The sequence below is a fragment of the Haemaphysalis longicornis genome, unplaced genomic scaffold (assembly GCF_048455015.1).
Source record: "Haemaphysalis longicornis isolate Haplotype H1 unplaced genomic scaffold, Haemaphysalis longicornis Haplotype H1 scaffold_1, whole genome shotgun sequence".
Classification (NCBI taxonomy): Eukaryota; Metazoa; Arthropoda; class Arachnida; order Ixodida; family Ixodidae; genus Haemaphysalis; species Haemaphysalis longicornis.
In genome coordinates this window covers 372,498,973-372,517,887 of record NW_027526203.1, presented here as the reverse complement: position 1 = coordinate 372,517,887, position 18,915 = coordinate 372,498,973, and the positions used below count along the sequence as shown (strand labels likewise).

Genomic DNA, 18,915 nt, shown 5'->3' with positions numbered 1-18,915 from the left:
GCGCACGTGCTGGCTGGCTGCGGACGCCGATCGCCAACGGACGGGTGACATTGTGAGTTAAAGAAATGCTCTGCATTTAAAATAAAACCAATTACATAGAGGGCTACAGAGCGTTAATTCGCGGAAAAGTCGACTTTGCCGCAACGCGTCTGAAAACGAACGCTTAGCGCAAAGAAGGCATGGACGGCTCCGAGACGGGACACAGTCTCGTCACCGTCCATGCCTCGTCACCGTCGATGTGTTCTTTCCGCTAAGCCTTCGTTTGCACTACCAACCGACTCGCACAGCAACAAGTTTTATTGGAGCATTCTGCCTGCTTTCGTCTATGGACGCCGTAGACGATCGAACCACTGGGGTATACTGGTATACAGTTTCGCTATAAAAGGCTAAAATGTTTTTCGCGGAAATTCTTTTTATGTTCCAGGCACGTTCATATATCTCACTGTGTAACATTTGCCACTGTGCACAAACTGATTTTAAGGTTTGTCCCAAACAATACATAATCCGGAGAATCTTGATGCTTGGAAAAATTATACGCTGTACTCTTTACTCGATATGTGTTATAAGGGCGGTTATACTGGCGCACCGGGGCATCGGCGGGTACACCGCTGGTTTTCGATAAACTCAAAAGAACTAGCAGGCCTTGTGTGAGTGAAAGCAATACAGTCACGAATTTTGTGTGGCCCAGTAATATGCTTCGAGAGTAATCATCATCATCACCATCGTCGTCGTTGTCATCATCATCATCATCATCACCAGCCTATCTACGCTCACTGCAGGGTAAAGGCCTCTCCCATTAATCTCCAATTACCCCGGTCCTGTGCTAACTGCGACCAATTTATCCCCGCCAACTCTTGATCTCATCTGCCCATCTAACTTTCTGCCGCTTCCTGCCACGCTTGCCTTCTCTGGGGATCCACTCTGTCACCCTTAATGGCCAACGGTTATCTTGCCTTCGCATTACATGCCCTGCCCACAGCCATCTCTTCTTCTTAATTTCTGCTAATATGTCTTTAACACGCGTTTGTTTCGTCACCCACTCCACTTTCTTCTTGTTTCTTAATGTTACACCTATCATCTTCCGTTCCATTGCTCGCTGAGTCGTCCTCAATTAATTTTTACCCACTTAGTGAGCCTCCAAATTTCTGCCCCGTAGGTGAGAACCGGTAAGATGCAGCTGTCATACACTTTTTCTTTAGCGACATGGTAGGCTGTCATTCATAATCTGAGAATCTCTGCCGAATGCCCTCCAACCCATTCTTATCCTTCTAATCATCTCTGCCTCATGGTTGTGATCCGGGGTCACAACTTGGCCTAAGTACATATATTCGCTTACCCCTTCCACTCCCTCGCCACCTATCTCAAACCGCTGTGCTGTCCCGAGGTTATTGATCATTACTTTAGTTTTCTGCATATTAATTTTCAGGCCCACGGTTCTACTCTGTTTGTCCAGTGCGGTAAGCATGCTTTGCAATTGGTCCCCCGAGTTGCTTAGCAAGGCAACGTCATCAGCAAATCTGAGGTTACTGAGGTATTCTCCATTAACCCTTATTCCCACCTGTTCCCAATCCAATGTTCTGAATACTCCTTGTAAACATGCTGTGAATAACATTGGAGAGATTGTGTCTCCTTGTCTGACGCCCTTCCTTATGGGGATTTTACTGCTCTCCTTATGGAGGATTATGGTAGCTGTGGACCCGTTGTAAATATCCTCTAGTATTCTTACATAATGCTCGTCTACACCCTGGTTCCGTAATGCCTGAATGACTGCTGAAGTTTCGACCGAGTCAGTATACTCCGCGCACTTCTCTATCCCCTGATTGATCGTGTGAATATGGTCCATTGTTAAATAGCCTTTTTGGAACCCTGCTTGTTCTTTAGGTTGACAGGAATCTAAGGAGGCAGAAGTTCTGTTAGCGATTACCTTGGTAAGTACCTTGTAGACGATTGACAGTAAGCTGATCGGCCTATAAGTTTTCAAGTCCTTCATTTCACCTTTCTTATGGATTGGGATAATGTTCGTGTTCTCCCAAGATTCCGGTACACTCGCGGCCATTAGGCATTGCGTGTACAGGTTTGCCAGTTTTACTAGTGCAATTTGCCCGCCATCCTTCAAGAGTTCTGGTGTTATGAGATCTTCACCAGGTGCTTTGCCCCCGTTCATTTCTTTCAAAGCCTTCCTTACTTCTTCTGTCGTTACTGGTGGGTTCTCTATCTCCTCTGAACCACTTTCTCGTTCGGCATTATCCCATGGATGTCCCGGCTACTGTACAGTCGAGCGTAATAGTGCACTTTGAATAGCATTTATACCATAAGCTTAGTATACTTCAACCTGCCCTGAAGTAATGCGTAAAACTATTCTATTAGGTAATTTAGGCTAACGGTATGGTGTGACAGAAGTAAAAAAACAATGTCAAAACTTGGCGTTCCACGCACTAAAAAGTCTCCTGGCCTCGAGACACGCCGCATCCGTCTGCAGATTACTTTAGACCAGTTACGCTTGCACGTGATCTTTTCGTAGTTTTGTCAACCCATATATGTTGTTCTTATTATATTTAATTAACGGTGGAAAGTAGTCGAAGAGGCTGTAAAATTTTACCGAGGTCAGAAATACTTGTAGGCTGCTTCCAGATGTAGCAGCCATTTACAGATAACCATATCGAGTGGCAGTAAGCAAGTCCTTCCTAGAAGAAGGGGGGGGGGGGATAACCAAGAATATGCAGCACGAAAAGCTGGATCAACCCAGTGAGCGTAGCTTATACCAGCGTAACAAATTACGAATGCTTTATGAATTTCTGAACGGGCTCGGCGCCAAAAGTATGTGTTAAGGAACACTGCACTTGTCGCATGTCACTAATGAAATTCTGTACTCCCGTCTGTATATGTTAAGTAAATAGCATAATAGTGCACTATTACACTCTATTTTTGTGATGTGGACGGTTTTGTATAGTGCAGCCCCATACCGTAAACAAAGCGAGACGATGAGAGGCACACTGTGCGTTTGTACATCGATCGATCACGTTCCTGCCTCCTGGGCAAGTTCCAAAGGCGCTCTTCTTTGGTGTAATCAATACAAAGTCTCGAGTTCGCCCGACGGGGAAAAAAATCTGTCGTTTCTTTTGTCGCCGACGTACATTAGGAGGCAAAATAAAAAGAAAGAACATAAAAACCGAAAGAAAAGGCTCCCTTCGCTAAACTACTGAGGCTCGGGAAAATTCATCATTGACTTTCCGCGAATTTGAGCTGCAAATTTATTGTTCTTTTTTTCTGTCTCGCAAACACTCCGGCTAAAATATTTGTTTTTCTTCCTCCGGAAGAACGGAACCCACGTGTAGTTCGGAGTTCCCCTTGTTCTCACTATGTCATCCGCCAAACGTATCGATCCTGTGTGTGCATTGGTCTAAATTGAGCTTAGTGTTTAACAACAAAATCTAGCACACGCACACACACACGCGAGCGCGCGCACGCACACACACACAAACACATATGTACACAAAAAGCTACAACAGCTTTTGGAACTTTGTATTTTCAAAAAATCAATTTTTTCCAATTTGGAGCTGCGAGCGCCGAATTCTCTCTTTCAAAGCACAGGCCGTCCCTTCTTACAGGACCATGTTGCAGATCACTGCTCCTCTGCGTCAGCACAAGTTCCGCATGATTTTGTCCTTTTGGGAGGAAAAAGCTTTAACTGAAACGTTGTATTTACAAGTATATTCCTATGATGGTGCCGGATTTCATTTCTCGGCCAGGCAGCGCTTGTGGGGTGGTAATTAAACCAAAAACAACGTTCCAAGGCCACTCTTCCAATGGCGTGAAAATAGGGATTATTTTCATTCAAGGAATGCATAGAGCCCTAATATTAGAACAGGCGCGTTCTGTCATTCCGAGCATGCGTAGTGACTGATAATACTAACATGTTCATTCCTTTTCTTGCTTGTTTCTCTCGCACCTGATATCTCTCCATTCCTTTAATATGTACACCTCATCAACTGAAATAAATCCCTAAATGAGGAGCATTCTGAATGTGTCTCACAGCGTCCATCGTCCGTGAGGAACTCGAAATTCCTATACAGGGCTCCCACTCGGTCCTCCGAGAAACGGCAGGTCCGGCAGCGCTGGTTCCACACTTCCCAGTCCTCCCGGGTTGGCCTAGAGTGGATCATGCAGTTGATGTTGGAGGTGCCGCCCAGCGCTTTTCCTCGGGGCCAGCGCAGGCTCTGCGTGAGTTCACGACGACAGGCAGCTAAGACGCCTTCCTAATATAATTAACACAGCGAGTTGAGCCACTTGGAATTGAATAAGTATTGGACTGCAACACAAACAATGAAGGGGACGACGTCGAGCGGCAAGGCGCAGCCCTGAATTCATCGATCGGAAAACGTCCCGATATATATATATATATATATATATATATATATATATATATATATATATATATATATATATATATATATATATATATATATATATATATATATATATATATATATATATATATATATATATATATATATATATATATATATATATATATATATATATATATATATATAAAGGCTGTTTTCTTTCTTTCTTCTTCATTACCCGTAGTAAAAAAAGAAAAGAGCCGTACCACACCCCTATGCCTCCTTTGGCGTTGTAGACTGCCGACTCATCTTTCTGTATATATATATATATATATATAATACTTGGTATCTTTTTCAGAACTCACGGCGGTCATGTTGCGCGCAGCAGTGCCGTAGCCAGAAGGGGGTGTTATACCCCGCGGGTAAAAAAAATGAAATCTCCGTACAAACAATATCTTATTTTCATTTTCAAATCTTATTCTCATTTTTACTTAAATTTATTGACGAAGCGTTTAAAAAGAATGGCAGGAAGAAAGGCCGAAAGGAGGAGGGTCTCCGCCACACGTAAAATTTCGGGGGGTGTTAGGGCACTGTGTAGCACGACGTGTTCGGACACCGTGAGCACCGGACACCATCATCGTGTATCCCGACAGAAGTACTTGCAAAAAGGTAAAAGATGCGCACACTGTAAGGCAAGCCCCCGGTTCAGCTTCACCACAAATGCACTCAATCGACCACTGCATGCAGCCAACAATAAAATTTTACCGATTGAACATGTCGAGCGTAAGGTTTGACTGAAACATTCCGTCTCCACTGTGGCGTCACGCAATGCAAGCACGGCGTTGTTCATTGCGCAATGCCACAGCGGGATCACATTTTTGAGACAAACTGCGTTCCAATTGCTGTCATTAGACTAATTCGTTATCATGGTTGCACGGATCAGTCACTAGAATGAATTCCGGTGAATCTGAGCCGCTGGATTTCCAGCCGCGTGACCACCCATGGCTGTATCCCACATACTTGACGAAATATTTGGGGCCTTCCACCCTCTGTAACATTTTCCACTGTTCGCTGCCTGTGCCCATGTTTGACATAATTTCTTTGCCATGATCTCAATCAACGTCAGCCCATGGGCCTTCCTAAGAATCCTTATTCCTGGTGGAGTTCTTCTAAGAGCCCTTCAACGTAAACCAGACTTGCAGGAGAACGCATGCGCATGGCTGCTTGTTACCTCGCAGCGTCATTGCACGCTGCCCAACTTGAAACTGCTTTTATTTGATCCCGTGTCATTGAAGAAAAAGAATAAGTAGGATAGATAACGTTCAAAGAATATTGACAAGTTGGATAATATTTCTAGACATAGAATTAGGAGCTGCGTCAGAGAATTATCTTCACAGGGACCGAGAGGAGACTGTGCTGGCGGCAGTGTTAGCTCTGGCTGATCCCATAAAAATGCATGAGCGTCGTTGACCCTAATATCTTAGGTACCTGGTTGTGGAAGCAGTACAACGCGTCTTTCTGTGGCGCCGTCACGAACTGCCAGTCGATAGAAGTCGTCTGCAGCGCCAGGGCAAGCAGCGGAACGGAGGCGTACCACGGCGCCTCACCGCTGCCGGCTTCCACGAGCAGAACTTGCGCTGGGGCACCGTCCTCGCCAACAGCGTTGTCCAAGAGCCGGCGAGCCAGCACGCAGCCGGCTGTACCGGCACCGACTGCATAGGTACCACGGCACGTTTGAATAGCTCCTCATGTTTCTGGTACACTCCCATCGTACGTTAACGCAAGAGGAGATTGTTTTCACACAAACTGAGTGCAGCACTTCAGGGACTAGGTTTTGGATCGGCAATGCGTAATCGCAACGCCCCATTGAGCCAAAGGCGAAATAAGGTGCTAAAACACAGAATATGCGACGTAACTCGGTTTCATACTCAGCATTGCTTTTAACAGTCTTTACGAAATGACATCAGTGATTGAACTTCGGAATCGTTGATGTTACCTTATAAGTTGTTTCTTAACAGAATGCTAGGATACCGGAATAGCATTCCTTGTTAGTATACCGGAATAGGATCCCTTGTACGGCGATCATTGAGGATATCACACGTCAAAGCAAATGCCAAAGCGACAGCCCCGGGCAGTTTCGACATAAAGTCAGTTGACTTTGACTCCGTAAGAACGCAAACATCGTTCGTTAAACGAAACAAAATAGGCAAGGAAGAACGCAAACTGAAGTTAACCAAGTGAGTTAATTTCAACTTAACCACAACTAAATACGAACAACGGAGTGGTTGGACAAACTTTCAGCCATTTGCCGTGAAACTCTGAAAGCGGAGCTCGGTAGAGCGTGGTCCCCAGCATCTTTGCGGAACTGTAGCTTCTTGTCGGCCATAAGTGGGCAAATAAGCAGCTAGTAACATCAATGTAATACCAATCATTCGGCTCCGCCGGCGCTTGCTATAAGAGCGGTGGACCGATGGCAGTAATGAGTCAGGGCAATGTATACCGGCATAGCCGCGTTATTAGGGGAGTACCACCATGCATGAAGAAAAATGGCGAACAACCACATTAGAAAGGTTTCGTAGTATTCGGGAGATAAGGTAGGCTACCCTCTAGGCCAATGCATAGACCAACCAATGAACGAACTTCGTAAATCAGTCTTCACGTGGAGGTCTACTACTACTACTATGTGTGTTTTATTGGTTCACGTGGAGGTCGTCGCTGTGGAGAACCTGCCCAGGTGGTAGTCACATCCGCTACTCAGCTGAGGGCGCTGCGAACAGTCGTATTTAATTCGCAACTAAATCACCCAGGAATCCTGTGGTGTCCCTTTCTTGAGAGGCGAACCGTAGCGCCATTGCCAGCGATGTTGCGGCGTGGCGGCAATTTGGACAGTGCTTATGATAGTTTTACAATATTAATTTGGCAATGTGTCTCTCAGACTAACGAGGGTTTATGCATTATTCACGTCTGCCGCTTGAGCTGCCTCTCGATCTGCGAGTGCGCCAATTTCCTTTCCCCGGTTCGCAGTTGTGAACACCTTTCGTCTGGCTATAATATATGAAATGAGCAATATCTTATCTGTTCAGAAAATGCGCACGTCTCTAGATGCCGATAGAATACCTATTGATGATGATTGCAGTATATTCAGAGCTCTTAAAAACAGTTTTATTATCCATCAGAAACAACGTAAATCACGCAATGGCAGAGAATCGGAAGATGGCGTAAAGAAGTCACGTGTATTTCCACTGCATAAAGGTGACTGAAAAAACAACGTAGAAAATTACCGCGGGGTGTCTATACCAGGGTGACGAACCAAAGAAAAAAAAGAAAACAGGTTCGGTTACGGTTCGGGTTCAGGTGAATATATTTCGTTCCGGTTCAGTTCTGGTTCGACCAAATCACGTAGTGAGCCGGTTCGAATAGTCGAATTATCAGCGAAGTGAGAAGGCCATGTTTAGTAGTTTAAAACAACCATAGAAAAAAAATTCAAGCAAATTCAAAATGCTGCTTTTACCAATGCAGTGGTAAAATTTCAAAAATAACTTTAAACAATTGGGCCAGATATTAAAGAAAACAGATCAAGACGTGAGGATTCACCAGTCACTTTCTCGTACAACCCTTATGTCATCCTAGGGATTCGCTGTGGTTGCTTTCACGAGAGATAGGACAGGTGTGTCTGGTCGACATTTTTACTTTGGTAGAAAAATTATAATAACTGCTAGTGCACAGGGCATAAGATATCTGAAGTTAATTGTCAGAGAAAATGCTTTCACTTTTAAAAACGAAATCCCGAGGCCGGCTCGGGTCACAGACGCGTTGGACCCATCACGCGAAATTCCAAACTTTTAGCTCTAGAAGCAAAAGCCATTGCAGCTATTCCCGCAGGTTTCTTTTCTGTTGAGGCTTTGAATATTTCTAAATGAGTTGGAGCTAGTTTTGCTTCCCGGAAGGAATTATTTCAGTTAAAAAATTACAAAATCAACACTTTTTCAAAAATTACCAAAATGTTGTGTGCCGTTTTTCTGCATCTAAACAAGCTAGGAAGTTCAATTTTCAGAGTCTTATTCGTCATTTTTCATTCTTTGTGGGCACTTTATTTCATAAAGCAAAAATAGTTTATTTTAAAAATGTACTGCACTTAAAATAAGTCGGCCATTTTTCGCTCATTTGAAAACTAATATAGAAAGAAAGTCATCTTGGGTTTTTGGTTAAACTTTCACAAATGTAAGCCAAGGTTGTTCCTTATGACATGCCTAAAACATGTTGCATTATTTGTGTAGTTTTGTAGGTACAAAGCATGAATTATCTGTTTTGCAGCGACATACTAGGGTGGTTTGCAACAAACTTCTGGCGTCAATGTAAGACCAGAAATGGCTGGTACAAACTTGTCCGCTCTATTCGTCCTGAGAAATTAACGATTATAGCAAACATTATTTGCATTGATGGAACGTTTGGTTATGTTAAATTTTCTGGCAAAGAAAGGACGTCTAGAGAAAAATCTACCTCTTCGTTTTGGGCTCAATGAATAGCCGAAGGAAGCGAAAAAGAGCACAAACTATTCATGTACGAACTCTGCGCTGAATACTTTAAAACAAAGCGATGAGCCTTTTATTTCTGTTTTCCCTCAGAAACCCACGTGTCAAAAAATATTGCCGCGTTTGATGCTCCGGAGGTATGCGGGTGCTATGAAGGCACCATATATTGCAGGGAAGCAAGAACGTTTAGACCACTTGGAGATAACATTTATCATGTATTATACCCTTTCGGGTGTGCGACCTTTTCAAGCAAGTTATGAAATGTGACAAGGAGGCTCGCGTGGGGAAGGGCCTTTGCCGTTCCGTAGTGCAGCAGTCTTGCAGCCTGAATGGTACTGTACAGTCGCAACGACGGCAGGGCAAAGTAGATGTTGCAAATCGTGTGCTGATTACCGAAAGGCGTCAGTTGTTTCCCTCAGCCTTGCAGTCTGCACGCGCGACCAGCAGCAGCATACCATTGAAACATTGGTGCGCATCCCTTTCCCCGTGTTGCGACCACGTATAGAGTGTTGAAAGAGTTATGACTGCCCTGCAGGTGAAAGATGCGTGAGGCGTTGGGAAGTTGATCTTGCGTGAAAGAGGAAGACCCGAATGACATTGACTGGCATTATCAACAACGGGTGATCGAACCTTTTCGTCGTTAACGGTAACCGTTATTGATTTTTTTTTGTTCAGCTCGGGTTTAATTTCAGTGGGCTCAAAAAAATAAAGGTTCGGCCTTGGATTCGGTTCCGGAAAAAATACCGCTTCAGTTCCGCCTTTCGGTTGTGCTAGGTTCCGGTTCGGCACCCTGCTCAACACTCCTCTGCAAGGCATTGTTATGGCATATTATTTGGTGACGTTGAGGGCCTAGTTGTGGCCGATAGTAACTGCCTTTATGGCGTAAATGAAAGTGTAGAATACTAGGAAGTGTACGCCAAGGTACGATACCCAGCAAATTTTCAGCAGACGACCGTCTCCTGAGTCGCCGACACAGCGTGTTCCCTGTATACTTCGACGACCACGTCCTTATAACGCCATCTATACGCATTCTCGACTGCCGCATGATGCTCGCCGTTGTCTTCTTCGCGCTTCTGTTCGGCGCTCCGTTCGACTACTTCCGGCAGATCATCATGCAGGAAGGCGGAGTGGCCACCAAAAAGCAGCAGAACATGGAGGCTGACCGACTGGCCCAGGTGCATGCCGGCATGCTCAACTTGGACAGCGCCGACCAATTTTTATACCACTTTAACCTCACGGTATGCTATGTGCCAGGAAGCCATAGAAAATTGTTAAAAACCTTCCTCTCATCCTGCCCCCACATGTAGTGTATTTCCTTTGCACGGACTCTAGTGCTACAACTCCGCTGAACATTAGACGCTCGACGCTTCTAAGCGCGCATCACAGGTGCTACACCAAGCAACCTCTTCTGCTTCTTATAGGGATGGATACCTTTCTGACCGTGCACCTACTTCGTGCCAGGCAAGGGCGTTTCGCGTGCGATTCGCTGGCATTTGCTCGGTAGGGCCACAGATTCCCTGCCGCAGCATGCCCGGGGAAGAGGACCACACGACGCACCGCACGCACCACATGCACAAAAATTGCTTTATCTAGAATTTTAAAAATTCAGTGGACAAAAGACAAAGGCGAGATTGAAAATTGACAGGGCAGCGCTCGTGTTTCTCGTTTAACATCTTCGCCTTTCAGCGCTGGATGATACACTACTCCTGTAGGGGAAGAGGGAATAGAGTGAGATGAACAAGAGACGAGTTGTGCATGTCATGTACGCAATTATTTCAGGGGTAGCAAAGGCTTGTTTCGTGGAGCAATTCATCGTCCCGTTAATATAACAATAATAGTCATGATCACATAATCTGCCTATCACATGATCACATGTACTGCAGGACGAGGGCCTCTCCCATAAAATTAGAACCACTCCAAACCTGCACCATCATATACATTCCTTGTCACGAAATTTATTTATCCCATTCTACCACAAAGTTGTCTGCCATCTCCTACTCCTATAGTCCCGCCTCTTGGTGGCCCATGTGTTCACCTCGTAGCCCACCAGTGATCAGTTCTTTGCATTACATGCCCTGCCGAACCCCACGTCTTTCCCTTAATTTCAGGATGTCTTCCGTCCAAGTTTCTCCGGGATCCATGACGCCCTTGTCCTACCCATAAACGTTACTCCTGCTGTTCTGCTGCCATATCTATAGGCCGAACTAAGTTTTCTTTCGAGGGACTTAGCACGTCCCCAAGTTTCTGCTGCACAATTCATCAGCGGGCTAACGCATTGGTTGCCTGCCTTTAGCTATAGTATTAGGTAGCTTACTTTTCATTACTTCAGAGTGTACACTGAATGCTGTACGATCCAAGTAAATCTACGCCTTATTTTCTTCCCGTGGTTTGGATCGTGACGCTGACAACTTGCCCACTATAGGTATGGTCATCCCTGTATGCTATTATTTCGATTGATTGACTTATTGTAGGGTTTAACGCGACGACGCAACGCAGGCGATGAAGCACGCCGTAGTGGACGGCTCCGGAATAATTTTGACCACCTGGGGATCTTTATATCCCACTATTTCATTCCCTAGGCTGAATAGGAAGCTTTTAGATGTCTGTTTAACGTTACTCTCAAATTCCGCAAAGTTATCGGCATCCCTACGACTAACCTTTCTGATAAAGTCTCTGATGCATTATTCGCGTGTCTTCTCCCGATTCACTGAACGAAGCGATGTGAAAGGCAAATCTCAAATGGCCCCAATATTTTAAATTTGGCCGCATACCTGTCTACGCCAAACCAAGCTGAGTAAATATTCTCTCCAGGCAAGCTATAAACAATTCCAGTGAGATGGCGTTCACTTTTCTGGTGCCCTTACTGATAGCGAACTTGTCAGTCTTCTTATGAAAGATTAGCGTGCCGATGCATTGCTTGTACATATCCTCTAAGGATAGTGTGTACGTCTCTTTACTCCCTCCTCTTTCAATGCTTGCACCACTGCGGCTGTGTCTACCGAATGTTGGCAAACAGCTTGTATACAACAGAAAGTAGGCTGATGCGTATATAGTTTATAAAGCTCTTTGACATGACACCTTTAACCTTTGCGGTCCGTTGTCGAGCCATGCTCGACACGGCCGTACACGGCAACACGGCCGTAGCGGTCCGCTGTCGGCGTACGCCCGACTTGGGTGTTCAAGGATAAATTTTGAGGTTTTTCTCACAAGTGGGTAAAAGGACCTGACCGGACAGGGTTAATGCCCTTCAAAGTACCTTTAATAGAACCTTTAAGTGGTACCTTTAATCTCCAGATCCGTTTCATGAAAAGCTGCCTCCAACTGAAGGGCAAATGAATGTGTCAGTGGCTTAGAATCATCACAGAACCAAAAAGCAGCCACACACTAAACACAAATATTGGGGTGATTTGTACCGGAACCGCCGGAGGCCTTTTGGTTGGTGCGCTAAAATCCTTGGAACATAGTGCTTCTCTCGACAGGAAGCGAGCATCTGCTACCCAATATAACGTTGCGGAGTCCTGACTCCCACGCCTGCGTGATTATGCGCTCACAGCCGGGCTCTTATTAACTTTAGTTTCTGATGGCAGAATCTGTCGGTTGGTGCGCTCTTAATCGGTTACCAATTGTCCGTGAGCACGTGCCATCACGCACGGCCACGGTGCAAATGGCTTAGAGGGGATGGCAGACACTTTATTTCTTTATTCTTAATTCAGTGAGTGCCCCGCTTTGCCAGAAAGGCGTTACAGCAGGGGGGTTACAGACTTGAATAAAACAATTCTGGGTTCCCCCAGCACACTTGCGTCTCTCTAATGGTCGTCACAAAAAAGGAATTGTAAAACATGGTTGTCCGCGCACGGTACTCTTTCATTTTGTGTCGGTAGTCATTACGACTGGATATGTAACTGGGTTCACTGAAATAGTAGTTACGGGCAACTCCAGTGTGCCCATTAAATACGTAAAAGAAAAACTTCAAGGGCACTATTCCAGAAGGCCCGAGTTTCGCCTACTCTCGAGTTTCCAGCTGCTTTGGTTATGAAAGTAGAGATAGTGGAGCATTCGATACACCTCGAGCGAAACCGCAGGAATCGGGCACAGCACGCCTGGCATATTCAGCGCGCTGTATTGGGGCCGCTTACGTTGATAAAGCACGGCTTGTGCTATCTTTCACATGCAGCACCATCTGAAATCGATCTGCAATACTCATTCCCTAGCATTAACTAGATAACCCCACTGCTACTTTGAAATCCCTAGCCTGGTTGTTGGTCACGCCCGGTGAAGGGCGGTGCGTTTTTCTCGGTGTTCTGTTCTTCTACTGAATTATGTTTGTTTCTTGACTTGAGGGTGGTCCCAGTGCATCCCTGTGCAAGCACAAACCAAGTAATCAAAGGCGTCCATTGTAGCGAACAGAACGCACCCTGCTCCCGACCATGGCTTTTGTTCACGGCTTGCTTGAGTGTGCACGGCGGGCGCTTATCAGAAATCGCCCCGTATTAAGAGCGTATTTGAGCATTGGCGAGTGCGTTCTAGACGTTGAAGTTGTGTAATTTGTCATCAACTGTGTTTTCACGGTGTATGAAAAAGGCTCCGGTGGTAAAATCGTGTCGTCTTGGCCTCTTCTATCGGCTCGTACAATAGTGAACCCCAGTACGGACCGAACATCGCCGCGAGTGTCGCACCATTGGCTGACGATGGCCTGGGGACTGCATTTTTGCTTTGTGCTAAGTTCTTTTCGTGCTAGCGGGCATGAAATTACGACTCGTGGCTACGACGCTACTCCCACACAAAGTGGACGCAATGGATGGGTCTGGCTTCGGTTGTTACGCCGCGCCCACGATTGGGCTGGGTTTGTTTGACTGACATTAAAACTCGGAGCAAACTCGGGCATGGCTTTGCACGGCAGAGTTGAACTGGGGACGCCCGTGGTGGCCGCTGCTGCGGCGGTGTTTATTTTTATGGTTCCGTAGCACGCATATTTCTATCCCGACAGGTTTTTTAAACGAAGAAGGGATTTGGAGCTCGTTTTTAGCTCTCGAAAAGTGCTTTGCATTGGTTTTGCAGTCATCTGGCGACAGACCCCCGTTTGCGATTACTTAGAGGCGGCTTTCGCTGCATGACCGTCGAGGAGCAAGTGTATAGTGTGCGCTGTGGCTTTACGCGACGGGAAGCTTCTACAGAAGCCTTGGTGGCGACCGCACCATCGACCGCCACCAGTCATCGACCGTCAACCGGTGTGTGCGCAATACGGTCAGTGGAGACGTTTTTCCAAGACCTCACCTTTCTTTTAGGTGATTTGGCGGACATGGCTTCCGCAGGTTCCTACCGCGCGTCTACCCGTCTGCAGCCGGAGCGTGCGCTTCAGTTATCGTCTGCTCGCAAAAGTTTCGAGCGAAGCGTCGCATGACTGTGCGTTCTATCATCACCGCGGCAGACAGACTCCCTCGAGGGGTTGCGTGACGTGCATTTCTTGTGAAAAGGTGGGACAGCTTGTGCGGATTTCTTGTGAAAAGGCAGGACAGCTTATACGTATTGCATATACCGTCAAGGAGACAGTCGACGCACCGATAGCCGGTTGAGGTGGTTTATTCGCAGAGATGAAGCCGATAGGAACGCAGGTCCGAGCGTCGAGATAACCCAGCTCGTTTCTCGTGCACGCACCTTATGGGGTTCACCCTCTTCCCCTGACACGTCTTTGGCGCAAATTCTCGCGTCTGGATTGGACATAATCCTACCTTCCTCTTCCACATGGTTGATGCTCGTATGGCACATACCCCGATAGATTTATGGCCTGTTGCATCTGTTCATTATCCTCGCTACAATACAATCAACGGCGCGTGCCTATTGTCTGAGGCGATCTTTACACATTACAATGGGTTTCGTTCAGCGTCACCGTCATATGGCAGGAAGCAAAGCATGGAAAGCGACTCTCCTCTGCGACTCTCCTCGAGCTCTCCTCTGCGCAGCCTTGTCTTCAGAGGTGCTCGCGGTTCTGGGAGTAAGCTGGCTGGCGCTGGTTGAAGGTGTGCCAGCCAGTTCGCTGACAAAATTGTTGGCGTCCATTCAGTTCATCGGACAAGCAGCAACTGAGGGAGCGGCACGCAGAGAGGAGGAGAGGAGGAGCAGCGCGCGCGCTATCGCACAGCTGGTGGGGAGAGGGGGAGAGGTGCGGACGGACGCCGACGGACATAGCCCAGAGCAAGAGATGCTTTGCATCTAATAAAGTAGTATTTGCTTACCCCCAGTAGCCGCCCATGCAGCAGTGGTACGAGAGAAAGCACTGAAAGATGCGCCACGCCCTAGTCGCGCATCCTTGGAGCGCGCGCCCTGGACCGATTACGTCACCTCAATAGTAAGCAAATAGCATGAATCGCATTTTTAAAGCGTTTTAACCTTGCCCCGAAATATTATCATGAGTTTATTATTATCACCACAGCTCCGCTTTGCCCGAGTTTCGCTCAAACTCGGGCCTTCTGGAATAGCACCCCAAGTGCAGTTTCTTTTCTGCACAAAGAAAGCGATTCCCAACCCAATTCCGCTTTCATAGAAGTACATCTGCCTGTCCGCTTATACCGCCCTAAAACAAACCGCGCAGCTCAGTTCTGAATTTTTTCCAGCTTATCAATCGACCTGGCCTGCATCGGGTCCCACACAGGGCATGCGTACTCCAAAATTGGTCCATTAAATGTGAGATAGGCTGTATTTTATTTTCCGGGGTGACCATCTTAGATTCCTTCAAGTAAAGTTTAGAGCTCTTGCTGCTTTACCAACATGATCAACATTGGCATTCCATAAACAGTCATGTGACAAAACAACACGAAGATATTTCCCTGTTGGTTGGGTATTAATCTAATGGTGTACACCGTTTCTATTTGCTTCTTTGTTTTTTGGAAACACGTATGTGAACACTTTTTTAGGGGGGAGGGTCACCGTCATTTGCCTCTTCTGGCACCACCTTATAATACGATCCAAATTGTCCTGCAAGGAAACACTGCCAACTTCTTTCCGAACTTGTCGATATAAAACACGACCTCGTCTAACACGCCACTAATAACTGCGCTGCCGTATCCGATCTGAAAGCCTGTAATAACAACGTAAAATTAGTGCGAACACCTATATTATGGTTGTTTTACGTGCCCTGGCAATGGTGGGGTTGTGTTGGGGGAGGGGACATGCCATAATTTTGACAGAAAGTGGAAGCCAACCAACACCACCATCGTTCCTTCTCCATCATCTTAAAATAAATTTCACAATCCTCAGTTGGAAGAAAACAGGAGGAGATTTAGTGACATTGTAATGAGTGTAGATTGTAATGTTAGTGGAGAAAAAGCACCTTGGGGGAATGCTATAGGACAATTGCAACCAGATTATACCAAAAATAAATTTTGTTTGGCTTCCTATTGACGTAGTTCGCTGCTAATGCTTTATCTTGTTACTATGGCTGGGAGCCACAGACTGTAATATAGCTGTCTTGTTACACCTTGCGATGCTTCCACCCTGATTTAAAGAGGAAGCCGATAGGATTCTACTTCATCCCTGCACCTCCGTAATTCTAGGCATAAGCGTGGCGCCCAATTCGCTAGATAATGATTGTCTGTCGCAGGGGGTGGTAAGTTTGCCTAGTTGGTACGAATTCATTTTAAATGCGGAGCATTTCTTAGGCTCGCCTGGTCCTGCGTCGTTGATGGCGGCGCCGTCCACACGCTCACTGCGCATGCGCAACTCTCCTCCTTACACCCACAGCTCCGCGATACTACACTATAAAAAAAATACACCATCTTCCCGTGGGGAACCCTGATGAGGATGCGAAGCATCGTGGCGGTTCCGTGTGGTTCCATTGTGTTGCCGTTATGTTGAGTGATCTGGTTTTTACTAGCGCCAGAGGGAATTCCGCGTCCGAGTCCACACCGGTGGCAAAGGCACGCAAGTGCTGTTGTGTTACGGGGAGTAGGCGGTGGTTCTCGAGGCGCCGAAACTCGTCCATCATGTTCTTGTCGATGTTGTCTCTGTGGTAGAATCGGTAGTCTCCGTCAGCTTTGGTGAGGTAAAGGTTGTTGACATTGGTGCACCGGCTGAGAGCAATGTACACGCCCTCCTCTTCGCAGCTTTGTCTTCTCGTTCTTCTTCTTCGGCGGTTCCCCTACGGGATGATGACGACGGTGGTTGAACGCGAACCTGTCTCGTGATGGATTCTTTGGTTGGCCAATCCCTAGGGGCATCCTGCCACAATCAGCATCAGAGGCGCTGCGGGCGGGGCTGGTTGAGCTGCAAGGCGCGTGGCGCTTCCCGCCACAGCTTTCCCACGGGAAATTCAGCATCCCCCTCTAAAGTTTTCAGTTCGTCGTTTCCGTTGACGTTTAGCTTCGCGTGCCTTCGTTGTATCTGTAGCTTCTTGACGTAGTTTGAATGAGTCAAGGACCTAAGGCGCGTTCGTAGCACTTGCTCCTGTCCCGGATTTGTAGCATAGTGGGAAGAGCACTGCGTACCTCCCGTTGCGGCCAGAGAGTCGTGGGATCGAAACCGGACGCCGCTAACTATTTCTTTTTTTATAGTGTAGTATCGCGGAGCTGTGGGTGTAAGGAGAAGAGTTGCGCATGCGCAGTGAGCGTGTGGACGGCGCCGCCATCAACGACGCAGGACCAGGTGAGCCTAAGAAATGCTCCGCATTTAAAAGAAATAGTTAGCGGCGCCCGGTTTCGATTCCACGACTCTCTGGCCGCAACGGGAGGTACGCGGGGCTCTTCCCACTACGCTACAAATCCGGGACAGGAGCAAGTGCTACGAACGCGCCTTATGTCCTTGACTCGTTCAAACTACGTCAAGAAGCTACTGATACAACGAAGGCACGCGCAGCTGAACGTCAACGGAAACGACGAACTGAAAACTTTAGAGGGGGATGCTGAATTTCCCGAGGGAAAGCTGTGGCGGGAAGCGCCACGCGCCTTGCAGCTCAACCAGCCCCGTCCGCAGCTCCTCTGATGCTGATTGTGGCAGGTTGCCCCTAGGGATTGGCCAACCAAAGAATCCATCACGAGATAGGTTCGCGTTCAACCACCGTCGTCATCTTCCCGTAGGGGAACCGCCGAAGAAGAAGAAGAACGAGAAGACAAAGCTGCGAAGAGGAGGGCGTGTACATTGCTCTCAGCCGGTGCACCAATGTCAACAACCTTTGCCTCACCAAAGCTGACGGAGACTACCGATTCTACCACAGAGACAACATCGACAAGAACATGATGGACGAGTTTCGGCGCCTCGAGAACCACCGCCTACTCACCGTAACACAACAGCACTTGCGTGCCTTTGCCACCGGTGTGGACCCGGACGCGGAATTCCCTCTGGCGCTAGTAAAAACCACATCACTCAACATAACGGCAACACAATGGAACCACACGGAACCGCCACGATGCTTCGCATCCTCATCAGGGTTCCCCACGGGAAGATGGTGTAATTTTTTTTTATTCAACAGCGCACCTCAGACGAGTACAGACATAGGCGAAGACAGGCCCGCTGACATCTCAACTGGCTTTTATTTCAGGGAATGAAAATATACATTGGGTATATATTGCGCGTGTGAAGAGATAAGATGTAACCAGTGGCATCAAAAATGGAAAGGGAAAAAGAAAGCAATGAAACAATGGAAAGGCAGCACCACTCAACTGGCCATCAGGAATGATATCTCCCTGTGTGTGAGAGAGAGAGACAGAGAGGGACATTGTGGGGGTTTAACGCGGCTACGCAACGCAGGCGATGAGGCGCGCCGTAGTGGAGGGTTTCGGATTAATTTTGACCACCTGGGGATCTTTAACTTGCGCCAAAAGCTCGTACACACGGATGTTTTTGCTTTTCGCCTCCATCAGAAGTGCACAAAACATCAGTATCATTGAAGCATGGTCAGCACCTATACGGACTGATATGCACTGTGACGTGAGAAAAATTATCCATATACAAATTGCTTATGTGCTTACCAACTCCTATATTTATGCGTCGCCTGGTTTGGCCGATATATGTCACGCCGCGTGACATTGGCAGGTGATAGACGGCAT

General features: G+C 46.9%; 1 protein-coding gene across 1 annotated transcript in view; it reads right to left on the bottom strand.

Annotated features, from left to right (window-relative positions):
* The window catches only part of LOC144171507 (alcohol dehydrogenase [acceptor]-like), a 61,982-nt gene that overhangs the window by 37,594 nt on the left and 5,473 nt on the right, over positions 1-18,915 (bottom strand). The window contains exons 3-4 of the mRNA XM_077700979.1: positions 5,835-6,058; positions 4,034-4,217 (exon numbers count right to left, since the gene is read on the bottom strand). Of these exons, the coding sequence (XP_077557105.1) occupies positions 4,034-4,217; positions 5,835-6,058 (408 nt within the window). The remainder of the gene's footprint in view (positions 1-4,033; positions 4,218-5,834; positions 6,059-18,915) is intronic.